Source organism: Neolamprologus multifasciatus, chromosome 23, assembly GCF_963576455.1.
Source record: "Neolamprologus multifasciatus chromosome 23, fNeoMul1.2, whole genome shotgun sequence".
Lineage (NCBI taxonomy): Eukaryota > Metazoa > Chordata > Actinopteri > Cichliformes > Cichlidae > Neolamprologus > Neolamprologus multifasciatus.
The window spans coordinates 1285279-1302571 of NC_140460.1; the positions used below are offsets into that span (position 1 = coordinate 1285279).

At 47.0% G+C, this 17293-nt stretch overlaps 1 protein-coding gene across 3 annotated transcripts in view; it reads left to right on the forward strand.

Moving 5' to 3' along the window:
• The first annotated feature begins 130 nt into the window (after positions 1-130).
• The window catches only part of LOC146490625 (uncharacterized), a 28053-nt gene continuing 10890 nt past the window's right edge, over positions 131-17293 (forward strand). For all 3 annotated transcript variants that reach the window (XM_085152710.1, XM_085152711.1, XM_085152709.1), the window contains exons 1-2: positions 131-9116; positions 12315-13374. In XM_085152710.1, the coding sequence (XP_085008836.1) occupies positions 8031-9116; positions 12315-13235 (2007 nt within the window). In that variant the 5' untranslated portion in view covers positions 131-8030 and the 3' untranslated portion in view covers positions 13236-13374. The remainder of the gene's footprint in view (positions 9117-12314; positions 13375-17293) is intronic.

Genomic DNA, 17293 nt, shown 5'->3' on the forward strand with positions numbered 1-17293 from the left:
TGGCGGTGTAGACTTCGTGGCCCAACATATCCCAGAATGCATAGCGCGGCGGTGGGTGTGGATAATTTTGCCGAAAGAAAACAGCTGATGAGGGGCGCCCGAAGAGTAAACTTTAAGAACTGAATATTATGTCACTTATTTATGTGCACATGTTTAATAACGAAGAACATTAAAACATTACAGTTGGCCACATGTCGGCAAAGTCATGTGACATTAGTGACGTTTGTACTAACTTGGTTTTAAAGCCTTTACTTTAAGCTCAGCTATTGAACGGCTTATATTTTAATCTTACAGAGAATGATCAAAGCTCATGTAGAAACAAATGAACAAAGGATTTTCTCCTTCATTTCTGTCAAACAAAACTGTATGAAACGTTTCCAGCTGTTAGTATCATGGTTGCTAGGCAACCTGGGCAGCGCGAGGAGGCTAGACCGTCCCATTTCACAAGCCTCGCACTTCCGGCCTTTGAGTACGCGGCCCTTGAGGACCGTTGAGTCTGCAGACCCTGAATTGGGATACAGCCAGTGGGAAGTAAAAACCCAACAGGAAGAAACGTCCAGCAGAAGCAGGCTCGAGGAGAGGCGACCATCTGCTGCAACCACAAGAGGATGAGTGGAAGGAAAGGGCAAAAGGCATAATGTGGTTTAGAGAGACCGTTTAGTGAACACTGAAGATATCTGATAACTAAGGGTCACCCGATCGAGCCCAAAACTAAAATGTTTGAAAATTTTAAGCTTTGAATTAAAAGTAGAGAGAGTCCGCCTTCTGAATCCAAACTGGCAGCTGGTTGCACAGGAGTGAGGCCTGAAAGCTGAAGGTTCTGCCTCCCAGTCTGACAACCACAAGGAAGCCAGCAGTCTGACTGCACAGCGTCTGCTGGGCTGATATGGTGAGGTGTAAGATATAATGGACTGCCGCGTTACTCATTTTAACTGTTCTTCAGATATTTTCATTTCAAATATCATAAAGTCACCAAAACTGAAAGTGAAGGATAATTTACTCATTTGTTATTATGTGACTCCAGAGGCCTGTGAAAGGAGCAGCAGAGGCAGCACATGTGGAGTAGGGCTGCCACAAACAATTATTTTGATAGTCGACTAGTCACTGATTAATTTTGTGATTAGTCGACTAATCAGATCATCCTCCATTGAACGTAAAACGTACAGCTTATTGCACCAGCAGCATCTGCTCTTATATAACTATCATTAGCTTACAGCTTTAAGTGTTTCAGGTATGTGCTAACTAAAAATAAAGACAAGATGATAGTTTATTAAATTTTAATGAAATCTGCAGATTGTTTCAGTGAAGTTTAATAAACTCCTTGCTATCTAAAATATAACAGGACACCGGAGTAAATTCTCGAGCATCTCACACTTCTGATAATCAGCTGTCTGCTTGACGTTTATTCAGCTGTGTAAAAACTATAACTTTAATCTCAGCCAACTCAGGAACAAATAAAATACTAAAAAAGCCAAACAATAACATTTTTAAGTTATCTAAGTGACTTATATATCATGTTTAACCTGAGTAGCGAAAGATGGCGGTGGGTTTGGAAACGATTTGCAGGAGTCCGGTGTTCTCACGGCTCTAGTGAGCCTAGCCCCCGGCTAGCTATCGAGCTAGTGGCTAACAGACGTCTCTGAAAACGTCGGAGCGCTTTTGAAAATATGTGGTGTCTTGATAAACTGAGCAGATATTTGAGGTTTACACAGCTACATTCTCGCCTGAAAATATGTTAAACGTTTATTTTGTGACCCAGAAAGAATAATAAGAGTAATATTAAAACTAACTAGCTGCCGCCATTGTTGGAAACTGAGCTGGGCTGCGCTATGAATTCTGGGACACAGCTACTTCTTCTTCTTCTTCGGGGTTTAACGGTTTGTACATGCAGTGCTGCCATCTTCTGTTTCAGTCCGTTATTACACTCTTAAATCCTACTACTTATTCCTGCGTCTTTTGGGATCTTACAAAGCTTCAAACGACGCCTCAACTATTAAATCAGTCGTCGACGATTTTCATAGTCGACGTAATCGTGACTAGTCGACTAATCGTGGCAGCCCAATGTGGAGTAAATGTGCAAAAACAAATCTGTAACTTGGTTTAAGCTTCAATGTTAGAAAAAGAAACACATTTTAAGACCTTTTGCCAAAATGTTTCTGTAGAAAGAGCCCTTTGAGGTTTTCGTTGCTTTAAGCCTGACAACAAAGTGCCATGTAGCGCAGCTGTATTAAAGGAAACTGCAGCTGTCTCTATTTCTGATGTCTCAAAAACTGGGAAACTCACACCAAATGATGTCGATGCACGTGTGAGGCTGCAGGCCAGGATGAAAATATGTAAATGTGATTTTGAGGTGTGCGGCCCCTTTAAATTATTAATTTCTGTTGCTGCCTGAGAGGTAAAAGTATCTCCAGGGGGGAAGGAGGTGTGAGGGAACTTAAGTTTGCTTATTTTCTCATTTGCAGTGTGGCTGTCTCGCTTAAACACTTTCTGAAAATGAAAATTTCCAAACGACAGTCACGATGTGATTATCAGCGGATGTGAATGAGGGCTCTGATACATTTTGGTGAAGCTGGCTTCCATTGGGGCATAATTATCATTTTTACATAATGACGTGACTACAAAGGAGCCGGCCTGCATCCTAAGAAGGGAGCTGAAACGACGAGGCATACAGAGGAACCATTACTCTTCCCGCTCGTGTTCGAGCCCAGATTACCGAGTTATGATTTGCGCTGTAGACTCGCACCCGAACTAAACGCAGGTGAGCTGAGATGCTGTGGCGTCGCACTTCTCTCCGCGATCAAAAATGACAAAAGGGATGATTTCCCTGCACGTACAAACGCGAGGAAGGACGAACCGAGCAGCGTTTTCACGGTCCATCCCTGCAAGGATACAGGCAGTTAGTTTTGGCACAAGACTGCGAAAACCTGGCCGCATGTCAATGCGGGCACAAACACCCTAATGTTTGAGTTGTGGGTGGTGCAACAAAACAAACCAAAGGGCATTGTGTTCAAACAACAGGCAACGCTCTGCCCTCGTACAACAACACAGCCGTATTTTTAGATTTTCTTTTATCATCCATGCCAGAATAAAATGCCTTTCAGGCCTAATGGGTGAGAAAGGGACTGGGCCTGGAGTCAAAGGATTAGTGGCACTGAAGAAAAAGCTGCAAAATGAATCAACGGCCTATTTCTATGATGATAGCATTTATTGTGTCATTTTAAAGGAAACGCGTTTGCTGCAGGTTTGTTGTCCCCGCAGCAGATGCACGAAGACGCCTGAATTGTTGTGTTGACGTAACCGAGCTTACGGACGGCAGATAAGATAGTTTGTCGTGTTTTGATTTGGACACAACATTATCTGCGGGGCTTTTTCGTCTCAAGGCCAACATCCCGCTGCAACAACTGCTTTCACGCTTTCTTAATCTTATTACGGCGTGCGCACGCTCGTGAAAGGGAAGCCTCTTTTACGCGAGGCCTTTGCTGACCTTTTGAGCACTTGCAATTTTTTTCTCGCCACCAATCTCATGTAGGTTAGCTGGCAGAGCCGAGCCGAGCGGCTGCTGCTTATTATGTATTACTTTGCTTTTGTAGTCCCTCCACATCGTTACTCATCCAGTATGCTTAAAGGTGCTCTCCCCTCTGGCAAGCACAACTATGACAGTCAGCTTGGAAGTTCGAAGTCTTTCAAAACTCGCCTTTTTTCCCTCCCTCTCCTCGTGTCTGCCGCCTCTTTTCTCTGCCTCTCTTGGTGTCCCCACGTCTATCTCTTCCTTTCTCGCTCTAGTCCTCCGAGAGCACCTGACTGACGTGTTGTTCAAGGATGAAAAGCACAGTGGAGGGGAATCCAAAAGCAAACAACACAAAAATATACATGAGAGGACGGGAAAGACACTGTTAAACACACACGCACGCACACACACAGTCTATGAGGAACCCCTTAGGATTATCACCAGCGCGACACTGGACACTTCAGGGAAGACAGCATCTGCTCACTTCCATATTTAATACTGCAAAAAAAGAAGAACATTGTGTTCTCGAGAAACTTTTCATTTTCACTTTGTGTGAATGCAGAACCAAATACAGTCATGCAAACAGGTTTAATCCTCCCCAGACTTCACGTTTCCGCTGTCCAGGTGGCTATAGAAAGTTCCCGAGTGCCCCGAGGCATTCACACTGTGACTAAAAGCCATTTTGCACAGGAAATTTTGACAGACATGGGGGCCTTTGACTTTCAAAGAACTGCTTTTACATCCATCTTTTCCACCAAGTTATGTAAGGTTTTCTTGGTGCTCTCTGTGAGTGTGTGTGTGTATAAAAAATAATCATCCAGGACACTGGTGTATGTGCAGGGGCAGTAAAGTTTAACGCACATGCAGGAGGCTGAAGTATCCGTGCGCACACGCTCTGCTGCTTCTCGATGGGCAGTCGGACTGCTGCAGGACTCAAAACAAGCGAGGGAGCGCTGCAGGAGGTAGTAGACAAGGTTACAAGGAGACCATATGCTCTGACTGCCTGTACGATGGTGACAAAAAGGCCTCCTGTTTAAAAAAGGACAACGTTCCCTTTTTGTTTTTGTCCTTCAATCACTCAGACACATATTCAGCGGATTAATATAATGGAGAGAATAAAGGCAACCGCGTCCAGCCAGCCTGATGTGGACAGCAACTGTGACAGCTGCTTATTCTGCACTGACTTTAAAATGAGCGATGATTGTGTGTTTGGCTTATTTATGGACCTCACAAAGTGGTGGTTGATTGGAGGAAAGCTGAGACCTTGAAGAGCCTGAGTTCAAGGTGTTTAACACACACAGAAACCCACTTAGAGAGTTTAGTGGAATGAATGTGCAGACTTCTCTTAGTCTGACTGCTCTGCACTTCACTGTCTGGTGCAAACTTCCTGTGCAAAAGAAACCTGAAACCCCAGAAATGTCACGCTCGTTTTCATAGGTTTAAATCGTCGCACAATAAACTGAAATATTATCTGAGTGCGAGTGGCGCTGACGAATTCATTTGGTGAACCAGTCACATCACCTCCTCAACTGCTCGTTAATCAGTTAATAACACGGCGCGTTTAGACATGTAGACGTGGTCAAGAATTTAGTGTTTTAAGCGACTGGTTGTTGGTGCCAGACTGAGTATTTCAGAAACTGTTGATCTGCTGGGATTTTCCTACACGACCATCTGTAGAGGTCACAGATCTGAAAAAGAGAAAATTTCCCGTGAGCGGCAGTTCTCTGGGTGAAGATGCCTCGTTGATGTCAGAGGTCAAAAGAGACGGGCCGGACTGATTCGAGCTGATAGGATGGCTAAAAAAAAACACTTGTTACAGCCAAGTTATGCAGAGAAGCAGCTCTGAATGCAGCACGAAGCTGAGGCTGCATTCGCACACGACAGAACAAGATGAGGCTCAGTTTCCGCTGCAATCCTTGGATTTGGATGGAAAAATGTGGTGTAAACAACATGAAAGCAGGGATCCATCCTGCCTTGTATCAGCGGTTCAGGCTGCCAGAGGTGGTGTGATAGTGTTGGGGATACTTTCTTGACACACTTTGGGCCACTTGGTATCAGAGTAGAGTTGTTGGGTAGGGTTGTTATCCAACCCTTCATGATCGCAGCGTACCCGTCTTCTGATGGGCGCTTCCAGCAGGATAATGCGATAGTGAATTTCATGGCGCTCCACAGCTACCAGATCTCAGTCGAACAGAGCAGGGATGTCAAAGTCATTTCACTCATCGAGGGACACATAAAGCCCACTCTAATCTCCAGTGGGCGAGTGAAACTCCACTTTCTGTCAGTGTAAAGATGGTCAACGACACATTAATATAAGATAAAGAAGTGCAATTTCAACAGCACATTTCTCAGTTTTTCTACATGAGAAATGTGCATAATTACAGAAAAAAGTTCTTTCATTTGCCGTTTCCTGACTGTATTAATAAAACAGTTTTAAATTAACTGCTTTGGTGTAGTATGAATGGCTGTGGGAAAAGCTGTAAAACACATAAAAATACAGTTAAAGGTCCACAAATGTACGCTCCCCTTCATATTTTCCAATGCCACCCAGTGGGCCAGACTGGAGTCTTTTCTGGGACGATTCAGGCCCCCGGGCCTTTTGTGTGACACCCAATAGAGCAATATAGCACCTTTGGGATGTGGTGAATGCAGAGCCTACAACTCTGCAGCAACCTTTGCTTTGAAGAGTTAAGGCACCTCCGAAGGGTCCAACGTACCTAATAAACTGTCTCTGTGCTTCTAATCAATCTTTACAGCACTTTAAATGACTTTTTGTTCGCAAATAAAGCTGACTGATTAACCATTTGTGAAATCCAGTGCAATAAAAATGCAATCTCCAGCTGTTAAGCGGAGCAGGACTTGGTTGCGTGCAGCAGGATGTCGTGAGCAGTAAGAAGCTCTAAAGGGTCAATAACGGCGGCTCTATCGCTCGCACGCTTTGTTTTGGTTTTTTTATCCCGGCTAATGGCCATTAGAGGCTGACAGCCGTCTGTCGACACGCAGGCAGGAATCATCTCAGCCGAGCCCGTGACTCTATTTTCACTCCCATCATGTACCTGTGTAGTAAAATGTGTCAGCGAATGAAGTCATGTTTCAGCAGGGCACTACCGGAGGAGTATATTGCAATGCTGACTAACAGAATGACAGATGCTTTGAGTGTTTCGCTGTTGAGTGACAGCAGACTTGTCAGGGCTTTTGTGCGGCTCTGCTGCCATCTTTTCATTTTGGCTGCTGCCGGTGAGGGAGGGACGCATCTATGCAGCCACAGCTGAGTGAAAAGGCACCTAGGAGGCATTTTTCTGAGCTTGTCAGACACAAGAAATCTAATCCAGACAGCCAAGAATCGGAATGTAAATGAGAAACCCGAAAATAGCAGCTGTCTCTGCGTAATTGGAACAAATGGAAGTTGGATGTGTGGTGGAAAATAAAAACAAGAAAACAACTGGGATGTAACGTGACACTATTTGCTGACAGTTACAATAAGCCGGGGAGAGCCGAGCCACAGGCAGGCGGTTGTTTGTAGCCAGGCAGCTTATAGTTTCTGTCAAACCGCTGCTGATCTCAGATCTTGAAGGTCGCAATTATGTGCCCCCCCTACCCTCCCCGCCTCCTACTATTCCTGCTTCATCCCTTTCTGCTGTTATCCTCCTCTTTTCCTTTAAACCCCCTCTGGTGTCCTAAGCAGCATTTAATTGTGAAGGGCTGAGCCGAGGAAGGAGTAATCAGATGAGAACGGAGGCAGGGGGAATCACGTGGGCACACATTCACTAAAGGGGGATTAATAATGCTGGCGTCTTGATTGAACTTCGGCTGCTCTGCCTGGCAAATTAGAGGTGGGGCGAGGGGAGAAAGAGGAGGGAAAGAGACGAGAGTTGTAAAGGCGAGGACGATCGGAGGTTCTCAGATGAGAGGAGACACAGATGAGGAGAGAAGAGGGAAACAGAGAAAGGGAGTTAGAGCAGTGAGAGGGAGTGGGAGGAAGAAAGAGCGAGGAGAGGAGGCAGTGCAGCGCAGTGCGGGGGGGAGAGAGACAGGAAGGGAGAGAGAGAGATGTAGAGACAGGAAGCCTCCACTGCCACCGAGCCAGTGAGATGCAGGCAGGCGGAGAGAGACGACAGAGGGAGCGAGGGGCCCTCGGCATCTCCACGGCTGGCCCAGCGAGGGGGCGAGGGGCTCAAGAGCACTACAGCGGAGAGAAGAGTGGGAGGGGGAGCTGAAACTGAGGGAAAAGAAGGAGGGCGATACGATCAGAAGCAGGCTTCGCCAGGAAAAAGGGGAGTGGGGTGAGTGGGACTCGAGCTGAGGAGGGAAAAAGCAGATAAAAGTTTTGGAGACAGAGTAAGAGAGGGGAGAGGGGAGGGGGGGACGAGACTGAACATCAGAGCGGATAAAGCCCGTTAATGGCAAAGGTAGGAGGAGATTCGTGGAAGAAGAGGAGGAAGCTCGCGGCGTCTCAGGAGTCCTCCCGTTCCCCTTTTACTTCGTCTTCATTCTGCCAGGCTGCCGGACGTCATCCATCACCATGTTCTCTGACAGCAGGGCGCCGGCGCCTGGGGAGCAGAAAGGCTTCAAGTCCCACACCCCTCACTTCATCCCGTGGCTGCGCAATAGCTTGAAGCCTCACCAGAGCGGTGACCTGGGGCTCAACGGACCGTACAAATCCAACTCGGACACCCGAAACAACCTGACCCCGCTGGAGAGAGCCAAAGGGATCGGCTTTTTCTCCATCCAGGGGAAGGACCGCGGAAAAAAGGCTGAACTTCGGTGCAATGGGGTGGGGAAGGCGAGGATGCTGCCAGTTGCGCTGAGGGGGCACCACATCCTGCCAGGGAGCCTGGGGAAGCAGAGGGAGGACAGTCCTGCCAGGTGGAACCGGACTAAAGAGCTTGGCACAGACCGCAACGCACAGATCAGCCCAGGGGAGGGGCCGCGGGGACCGGCCAACAGCTCCTCCGCTGCTCAGGGCAACCACACCTTTGTTAGGAAGCACAGCAGCCACCTGAGCCCCCATCAGAGTGACAGCAGCAGCAACTCAGTCAAGAAACACGGGCCACTGCTTGGCCCTCCTGCTGCTCCTGTTGCTGCGCTGCTCTCTGAGGAGCCAAACTTTAACGTGCCTGTTGTCATGTGCATGGAGGGCAAAGAGGGGAAGGTGTGGGACTACGCCAGCCACCGTCAGAGAGACCACCGTTCATCCAGCCGGCTGAACTATGACACTCAGGGACTAATAGAGAGGCAGCGTGGATTCAGCTCCAACTTCAGCTGCACCAGTAAACACAGCAGGAGCTCCCAGAGCCAAAGAGACCTGACGGCGCTGCGGGAGCCACCTGTGGAGGATCTAAACGGAGTTATCTTCTCCACCGAGGTTCCTCACAGGGGGCCGAGCTGTACGACAACTCTACAAGGCCCCGAGAAAGCCAGACCGAGCTCGGAGCGCACCGCTTTGCTGGCTCAGAACCAGACGAACAGACCAAAGAGCGAAGGGGAGTCGCAGAGGAAAGAGGCCAGCTGCAGGAGGAAGGTGGTGCGAAACCAAATTAAACGGGTGGTGGTCAACCTGGAGCAGGTTCTCAAAGCCCTGAGGGATGTTCACCAGGAAATGAAAGAGGTAACGTGACATGTTTTTCTCCACTATGACTAAAAAAATGAGATGAAAGCTTTTTCAGTGATTCAGCCACGTCAGCCTCTCAATCATCACATTTCATTCGAGCGGCTGAGAAGTGAGAAATACAAACAAAACAGGACAGAAAAGTTACCGCGTCCTTTCACATTCATTTTCTGAAAGTGTTCATGCTCGAGGGCCTGTGCACTGACGAATAACAGGCCTCCAAATGCACGTCCTCAGCAAGAATTTGCCATGCATTAAACAGTCAGCAGCATGAATGCAGCACCAAAATCTCCCAAATTTCCTCTTTCGTCTGTCTGCACGCTTCAGCTCGAGTCGTGTGCACATTTTCATAAAGGTGAATGAGACACTAGTCATGCCCCATTTGCCTGATGCGTTCGGAGGTTGTTGAGATGAAGGATCTCTCCCTCCACTCGCTCTTCTTACGGACAGATGCTGCTCCAGGCACAGCTGGATTGCGTCCGACGCTTTTTATAATCCATTTACGTCTGAGTTTCTCTGCCTCGCACAGTAAAAGTGACACATAAATCTTGCCTCTTGCCATTTGATCTGCGTCTGTGGGGTCACAGCTAAACCCGAGGTAGTAACCTCATCATCCTGGCTGTGAGCTTTATTAATAAAACCCCAACGACCGCACACAAAGAAGGGAAAGAGGGGGGGTGAGTAAGCCGACGCTGAAATAGAAAAGTCCCACATTTTCACAACAGAGACAACAGATGAAAAGGGAGATAAGGTACCAGAGAAGACTGGTCGCATATTTATTCCAAAGCCGTGTTTTTTATTGCGCTGCATGAGCAGCAAACCTCAGCTTTGTTTAATATTCGTCACGGCTACGAAAAGAAATGAGTGGAGGCCTTTGTCTGAACTAAACAAATATTACACTAAAGATCCGTCTCACACGCTGGAGGAGGAAAAGACATCTCAAAAGTGGGCTTGCACTTGAATATGACAGCGATGCTCTGCTGAGGCGACACATCAAAAAACTGAACTATGACTCAGAACTTCAAGAGAAACAACAACAGAACTGAACTTAAAGAGCTAAACGCAACTTAAATAACGGCGCTCGACAACAAACGTCTCTCGGTCCTCATCAGGAGGACCTGCAGGGTCAACCCCCCCACACTGCTTCTCCCTTGGGGGAAGCACATGAAAACCAGAGTCCTCTGCACTTTTATCTCATCTGATTTCTGACATTAACGAGCAGCACCTGCCCAGAGTCACTGGATGTGCACATACACGCTGTACTTCAAAGCGATATGAAACGCCTCGCTCAAACAGCTCCAGCATTAAAAAAAGACAGAGACAAATCAGGTCATCCACTGACATCAGCGAGGATATTGAACACAGCGAACAAAACAATCCAGCACGGACCGAGGATTTATCTGTGCACACTGAGCAGGTGGCGTGATGGGTCAAGCATTTCCCCCAGAGTAATTTCCTCCAATCTCGTCCATCTATGCATGGCTGTGTGTGGCTGTTTCCTCTAGTCTTGTTGTGTGTGTGGATACATGCATGTGGGCCTCGTCTGATTTTCACTAAACTGGCAGGACAAATCTGATTTGTTTTACCAGACTGAGCTGCACTGCTTTAACTTTGTTCTGTATGTTATGAAACATTTATTTGAGCTTTGCAGGGATTCATCTTTGTGCAGCTCCGTTAAGCTCCTGACAGTGTCTCAATTTTGGATGAGATCTGAGGTCTGTGGCAGATTTGACGCTGCGCTTGGGATCACTGGCCCCTCGCGTGATTCAATTTCAGCCGAGCTGTAGCTGTCGGACAGATGGCCTCGCATTTACTCAAGAATACTTTGGTGTACGGAGGAGTTCACAGTGGACTCAGTGACTGCAAGGTGCCCAGATCTGCAAAACCAAAATCCTCACCCTGCCACCACCGTGCTGACAGATGTATGAGAGGGGTTGGCGCTCTATGGTCAAACATCTCCACTTTGGTGCCCAAAGAAATTTGTTCCAGGAGTTTTGTGGTAACATGCTAGCTGAGGCCTGTAGGCGCTGAGAAGCACTGCACAGTCTGACCTTAGGGGGAATTTTCTGGGACGTCTGCTTCCGCAAAGATTGGAGCATTGTGTTCGACACATATAGAGGTGCTCAAACTTGCCGATGATAAAATAATGACGTATATATGAGACGCGCTGGCTGCTATTTACCTCTTAATTCCTGAGGAAGCAGAAACGGCGGAGTTAGCGTTTCACTGCACATCCTGGTGGATTAGGGGATCAAGCTGATAAGCATTTAAACACAGTTTCCCAGCTGAAATTCAGCTGCAGATCTTTGTGGATTTATGAATCTTTCCCCTTCTTCCCTCTGCTTCAGCGCTGCTGTCCTCCTGTCAGCTAACTGAGGAAACGATCAAATTTAAGCCAATAGTTGTTAAGTGTGATTTGTTAAAATATCTACCATACATAATGCCAAATATTAACTGTTTCCAGCTGCACTCAAATTTGTGCTGCTTTTGAGAGATTTGCTTCAGGAGTTTGACTCTTGGTGATCAATTATGCAGAATTTATGGAGAAAGAAAAAGCAGCAATTTGCAGATGGAAGTGTTATTTTTCTAGCGTGTTATTATCTCTGTAATAAATTATGTATCGCAGCACTTTTATAAAAGGAGTGACTCACAAGAGACAGGTTAAACAGAGGCTGGTGCTACACTGATAGCGTTAAAGTGAAAATGCAGCTCGTGCTGTCTTTGATTAAACCCTCTCTGCCCGGTAACAGAGGCTTTCTGACAAAGCTCAAAAACTCTTTGAGTTTAGTCTAAGATTACTCTGATGACATCACCATGACATCATCTGTTTTCACAGGCTGTTACTCACTGCCAGAGGTGAAGCGATCTGTATAAGGAAACAATGGAGAGCTCTGTTCTCAATCTATCACCTCTCTTTTCATTCAGCACACACAGCTGGACCGGCAGCCAAGCAGAGTGGGCAACTCCCTAAAAGCTCAGTGTTTTACTTTACTCTGTATGTGCAACATTTGATCAGTCTGCTAATATGTGTTTCTCTAACCTCGCATCAGGTCCTGCGTCCTCTTTCTTGGAGCAGTGGCACCAAAACCCAAAGCAAACAAAAACTATAGAAGATATTTTTCAATCACAGAAACTGGAAGAGCGAGGAAAACTTCCCTTACTGACTCTATCTTTATCTGTCAATCGTGTATTTTCTAGGTGGTGCAGCAGATTGACCATCTAACATCAACCATTGATCTGAATGAGGATGAGGAGGAGGAGGAGGAGGAGGAGGGGGAGGGAACTGGAAGAGAAAGCACCAAACCTCCCAGCAACAGCAGCTACAGTTCAGGCTCGAGCTCCAGTGAAACAACTGTGGGCTTCACACATCAGAGGCTGTCAGAGCCTGCAAACCAGCCAGAAACTGTGTATTTATCTGGCACCCTGAGGGGAGAGCATCACAGCAGGAGCCAGTCTCCACCCAATGTGCAGCTGCGCCCGCTAACCTCTGGACTTTTATCGGAGAGGAGTCGGACTCTTCACCTCACCGGTAGTGTTGGGGCCTCACCCAAACACGGTGGGAAGCTGCCATACCCCAGTAACCTCACGACTCACTCCCCCCAAAGAAGCCTCCCTGCTCGGCCTCCAACTCCTGGTCTTTCCCCTCTAACGGTAAACTTCCATCTGCCCAGTAGCTCTGGTTCTCAGCCTCACTCCCCTGGGGCTACCTCCTCCATCAGGATCAGCCCCATCTCACCTCCCTCTCCCCTGTCTTCAAAGGCTAACCCACCCCCTGCTCTTAGCCCGTCTGTCATCATCCAGACCAAAGTGGGGTCTTATCAGACCACACAAAGCGACCTCCCATCTGCTGGGCCCCTCTCTCCATCGTCCAACCTGCTGCCGTCTGCCAGCTGCCCACCCACCGACTCAGAGACTGAAACCGGGTTCGCCGCTAACACGGAGAGGCGAGCGTCCTCAGCGGGACCGTCACACGTATGCGCCGCAGCACAAGGCCACAGAGGTCGCAAGCCTCCACCTTACCCGCATCACAGACTCTCTGAAAACACGAAGAAAGTGAAGGAGCCCCGCAAAGCTCCTCCGTACCCTGAGAAAAGAAGGCTGCTCTCGACCACAGTGTGAGACAATGCAGCAGGAGAGGGCGGCTGATCGAATGGAGCCATATTCACAGCACCACAAGTCTGCAAGAGTGGAGAGCGGTTTAAGGCTTGCTGAGCTGAGACCAAGTTTCCAAGGTGACAAGGCGCAGACGCAACTTTGGGTGAGTATGTCAGGAGGAACAGCTTGCTTCTGCTAATGTCCTCTTACTCTCCCCTTCTATACAAACCTCTCGGGTTCACACACTGAACATACACAGGGCATCGTAACATCTGTCTGGTTAACTGCTCTGGTAACAAGAGCCTCTATACAGATGTTCACTTTGCACTACAGATCTCAGACTCCCACCGACTGCACAGTTAAAGGGCAAGGGACTGAAAAGGCCTAATTAGAGAGAAATCGCAATTATTGCAAAATGACAAGGCAAAGCAAGAAGTGATTACCTTAGTGCACTTCAGCCCATGCAGCCAAAGAGGTCCACTCGCATGTATCAGCATCGTCTGAGGTGGATAATTGCTGTCTCACTGCAGCTCAGGCTACCTTGGCTCGCAGTGTTAAAGAGCACATGCGGGGGAAGTGAGGTCAGAGATCTGTGACAGAGCTAGAGACAAGAAAACGTGTCGTAATATGAAAAACTTTGCAAGAAAGTGCCCGAGCCCAGTGTCCCTGCTCCGACTGGGTCACCAGCCTAGCACTGGGGTGCGCGTCAGGGGAGACAGGGGGCAGCTGGCCATTCGTTGTACCCTTCACCGGGCCCCCGGTGATACAAAAATCCCATCTCCTTTGCTGCCTCTGGCTTGACCGACCCAGCCACAATCTCCATCTGTTCCCCTCCAAATGTCAGGAGATGCAGAGAGAGAGAAATAGGGGGCAGGTGCGAGAGAGCAAAGAGAGAAAAGCAGACACGGGAACGCCAGCCGGATTAACTACATAAACACAGCAAATCGATGGCTCATTCATTTAGGTCAGCTTATGTTGTCCTCTCTGAAATGTTGCTTTGGGTTATTTCAGCTGGCTCTTTATTTTTCTCAAAGAATAAAGCTGAGGTTATTTTATATTCTCTCTCATGACCAACAGGCCCGACAAAAAGAGCCTGTTTCTCAACAGAGCGACCTAATGGTTACTGCCTGTGCCACTCAGCACAGAGGTACACATCATCAACAGACGTCTAGTTTCAGTCTTTGTACAAAGACTCAGCTATTTACCCCAAATAGGTAAAAGTTCCTTAGGACAACAGGAGTGCATTTTATTTATATATATATATATATATATATATATATGTGTGTGTGTGTGTGTGTGTATATATTAGTGCTGTCAGCGTTAATCTTGTTAAAATGACGTTAACGCCATAACCGGATTAACGCGGCAAATCTCCGATAGCGAGTTAACGCGAATGCCCCGTGCTTGGGGCTGGACGGCGCTAACGGTTCCTCAGCCTCACAAACAGCTAGCAATGAATAACCGTTGGTGCTCCAGAGAGCGCTTCCATCACCAGCATGGTATATGCAGTGTTGGGGAGTAACGGAATACATGTACCGCCGTTACGTATTTAAATTACAAAATATGAGTAACTGTATTCCGTTACAGTTACCGTTTAAAAAGGTGGTATTTAGAATACAGTTACTTTGTTGAAATAAATGGATTACACGGCGGTACTTCCCTGTTTCATATTGTGGCGGGTCAGGACTGTTTGGGTTTTGTTTGACAGCTACGTTCTGTTGTTCCAGGCAGCGTTACGGTTGCCATGGTTACAGGGTGACGCTCTCTCTCTGCGTGTTTCCTGGGTGAGAGAGCGCCTGTTGTTGTTGTGCTAAGCTAACAGGCAGAATGCTACAGGTATAGCTCTAAAGAATGTAGCATCATGGGCAGTGTAGTCCGTGCTGCAGGGAGAATGGACTGCCATACACGTTATGTGTCTGTGAGCGAGGGAGGGAGAAAAAGGAAAAGTACGAGCTGTCATCGAGCAGAAACGGGAGCTGGAAGCATGTAAATATAATAATAACCACTGCAGCCAAGAAGAGAGCCTGACGAGCCCAGTTGTAAGTAAGCTATTAAGACTCGACTGTACACCGTGTTCGTGTTTTCCTCTGAAACAATAAGTTCTGTTGGAGCAGCCTTTCAACGCCTCTCTCTGTCTCTGCTAGCAAAGTGACCCAGACAACAAAGTAAAGCTAGTTTTCAGCTACGAGCCGACACAGAACCCACCGTATTAGCCAGAGGTCCCTTTACTACGGTTCGGAGCCGCGGACCTTCAGTAACAGTAATAAATCACAGCAATAGTACATTCATGTAGTTGTAAACAGCATGATAATATATTAAGTAATCCAAAGTATTCAGAATACGTTACTCTCATTGAGTAACGTAACGGAATACGTTACAGAATACATTTTGGGGCATGTAATCTGTAATCTGTAATGGAATACATTTTAAAAGTAACCTTCCCAACACTGGGTATATGTGGGATTATGTTCATAATGAATATCACACAGTGATACTCTGTGACTCATTCAAGCATTTTTAGGCAGATTTTGAGATAGTTTTATTAGTAATTAGTCATTTTTGTGCAGATCTATCTCTCAGAGGTGTCTACCATCATGCTACAAGTGCAATGCTAACATGCTTAAAGCTGGAGCGCCAACATGATGCTCAGAAAGAATCACATCCTCAGTGTAATCTGCTAACCTGTTAATTTTAAGGACTAAAACCTTATGTGCAGCTGAGGTCAGTGGAGATCTTGTTAGTGCTGCAGGTAAACTGAATGGTTTTCCTAATAATGAGCAGTCCACACTAAAAATGCCACACTATAGCTGTGCAAAAACAAAACAGTGCAGTCCTGTGGAAAAACTACATACATCCTTACTGCTTCCATAGGAACTGAGAAGCTACGATGCAGCCAGGCGCTGCTAATTAAATGCATTTGATCAACTGATCATAAGCAGAAGTTTTAGCAGTTTGCAGGTCTGAAGCATTCAGGTGTGTGTTTACTCGATGCCAAGGAGGAAATACACCAGCAGTGATCTAAGAAAAGCTGCCGATCAATCTGAAAAAGGTCATAAGTCCATTTTCAATCAATCTGGTCCATCATTCTGCCGTGAGAAAGATTATTCACAAGTGGGAAACATTCAAGACAGCTGCCAGTCGTACCAGAAGTGAACATCCCAGCAAATCCACCCCAATGTCATACTGTGCAGTGGTCAGGGAAATTGAAACAACCCCAAAGACTACATGTCAATCCCTACGGGCCTCCATTAGCACCTTAAAGTTCATGACAATACATTTAGAAAGCAAAGTTGCACAAACCACAGACCACAAGGTTGGCCTTTGCCACTGGACTATGAGTGGTGATGAAGGCTGAGGCAGAGTACGGTGGAAGCAAAAGAACTGGACAATTAAAGGCAAGTCAAGCCTTCCAACTGCAACACAAATCACACTTTCTAATATTCTATTTCTAATTAAATATCATATATTTTAATCTTAATTAGCGCCATTATGAAAACACTCCAAACCCCACGTGCAGGAATTCCCCACACTCATTTGACCCATGGCCTCTACTGGACCCCCGGGGAAACATCTGCACACACAGACAGGCGAGTGATCTCATCTCCACCAGCAAGTTTTACTACAGTAGACCTTATGTGGTGCCAGTGTCTTTGAACATACAAGACCAAAAAGGAAATGCTCGACAATAATGCACAGCTCCACGTTCGCAGGAAACCAAACGCAGCACGGCAGCTGTCGAGCACAGTGGTGGAGGCGTGATGATTTGGCTTCGTTTTGCAGCCACAGAAACTGGACACAGCAGCGGCTTGGCTGAAATATGTTCATGCAACAGAAAAAGCACAGCAGTAAATCTACAACAGAATAGCTGCAAAGGTGCTGCAGTGACCGAGTGTTCTCCAGACCTCACCGGGACCTTGTTCCTGCAACGCTGTAAAGACCAGCGGGCCAAGATTCCTGCGCAACGATGTGGAAGACCGATAAAGTCGTACAGACAACAACTCAACTTATTGCTGCTCTTTCATGGCAGCATTTTTAGTTTCTCTTTGATATTTGGGCACGTTGGGACCTGATGAATGTAAAAA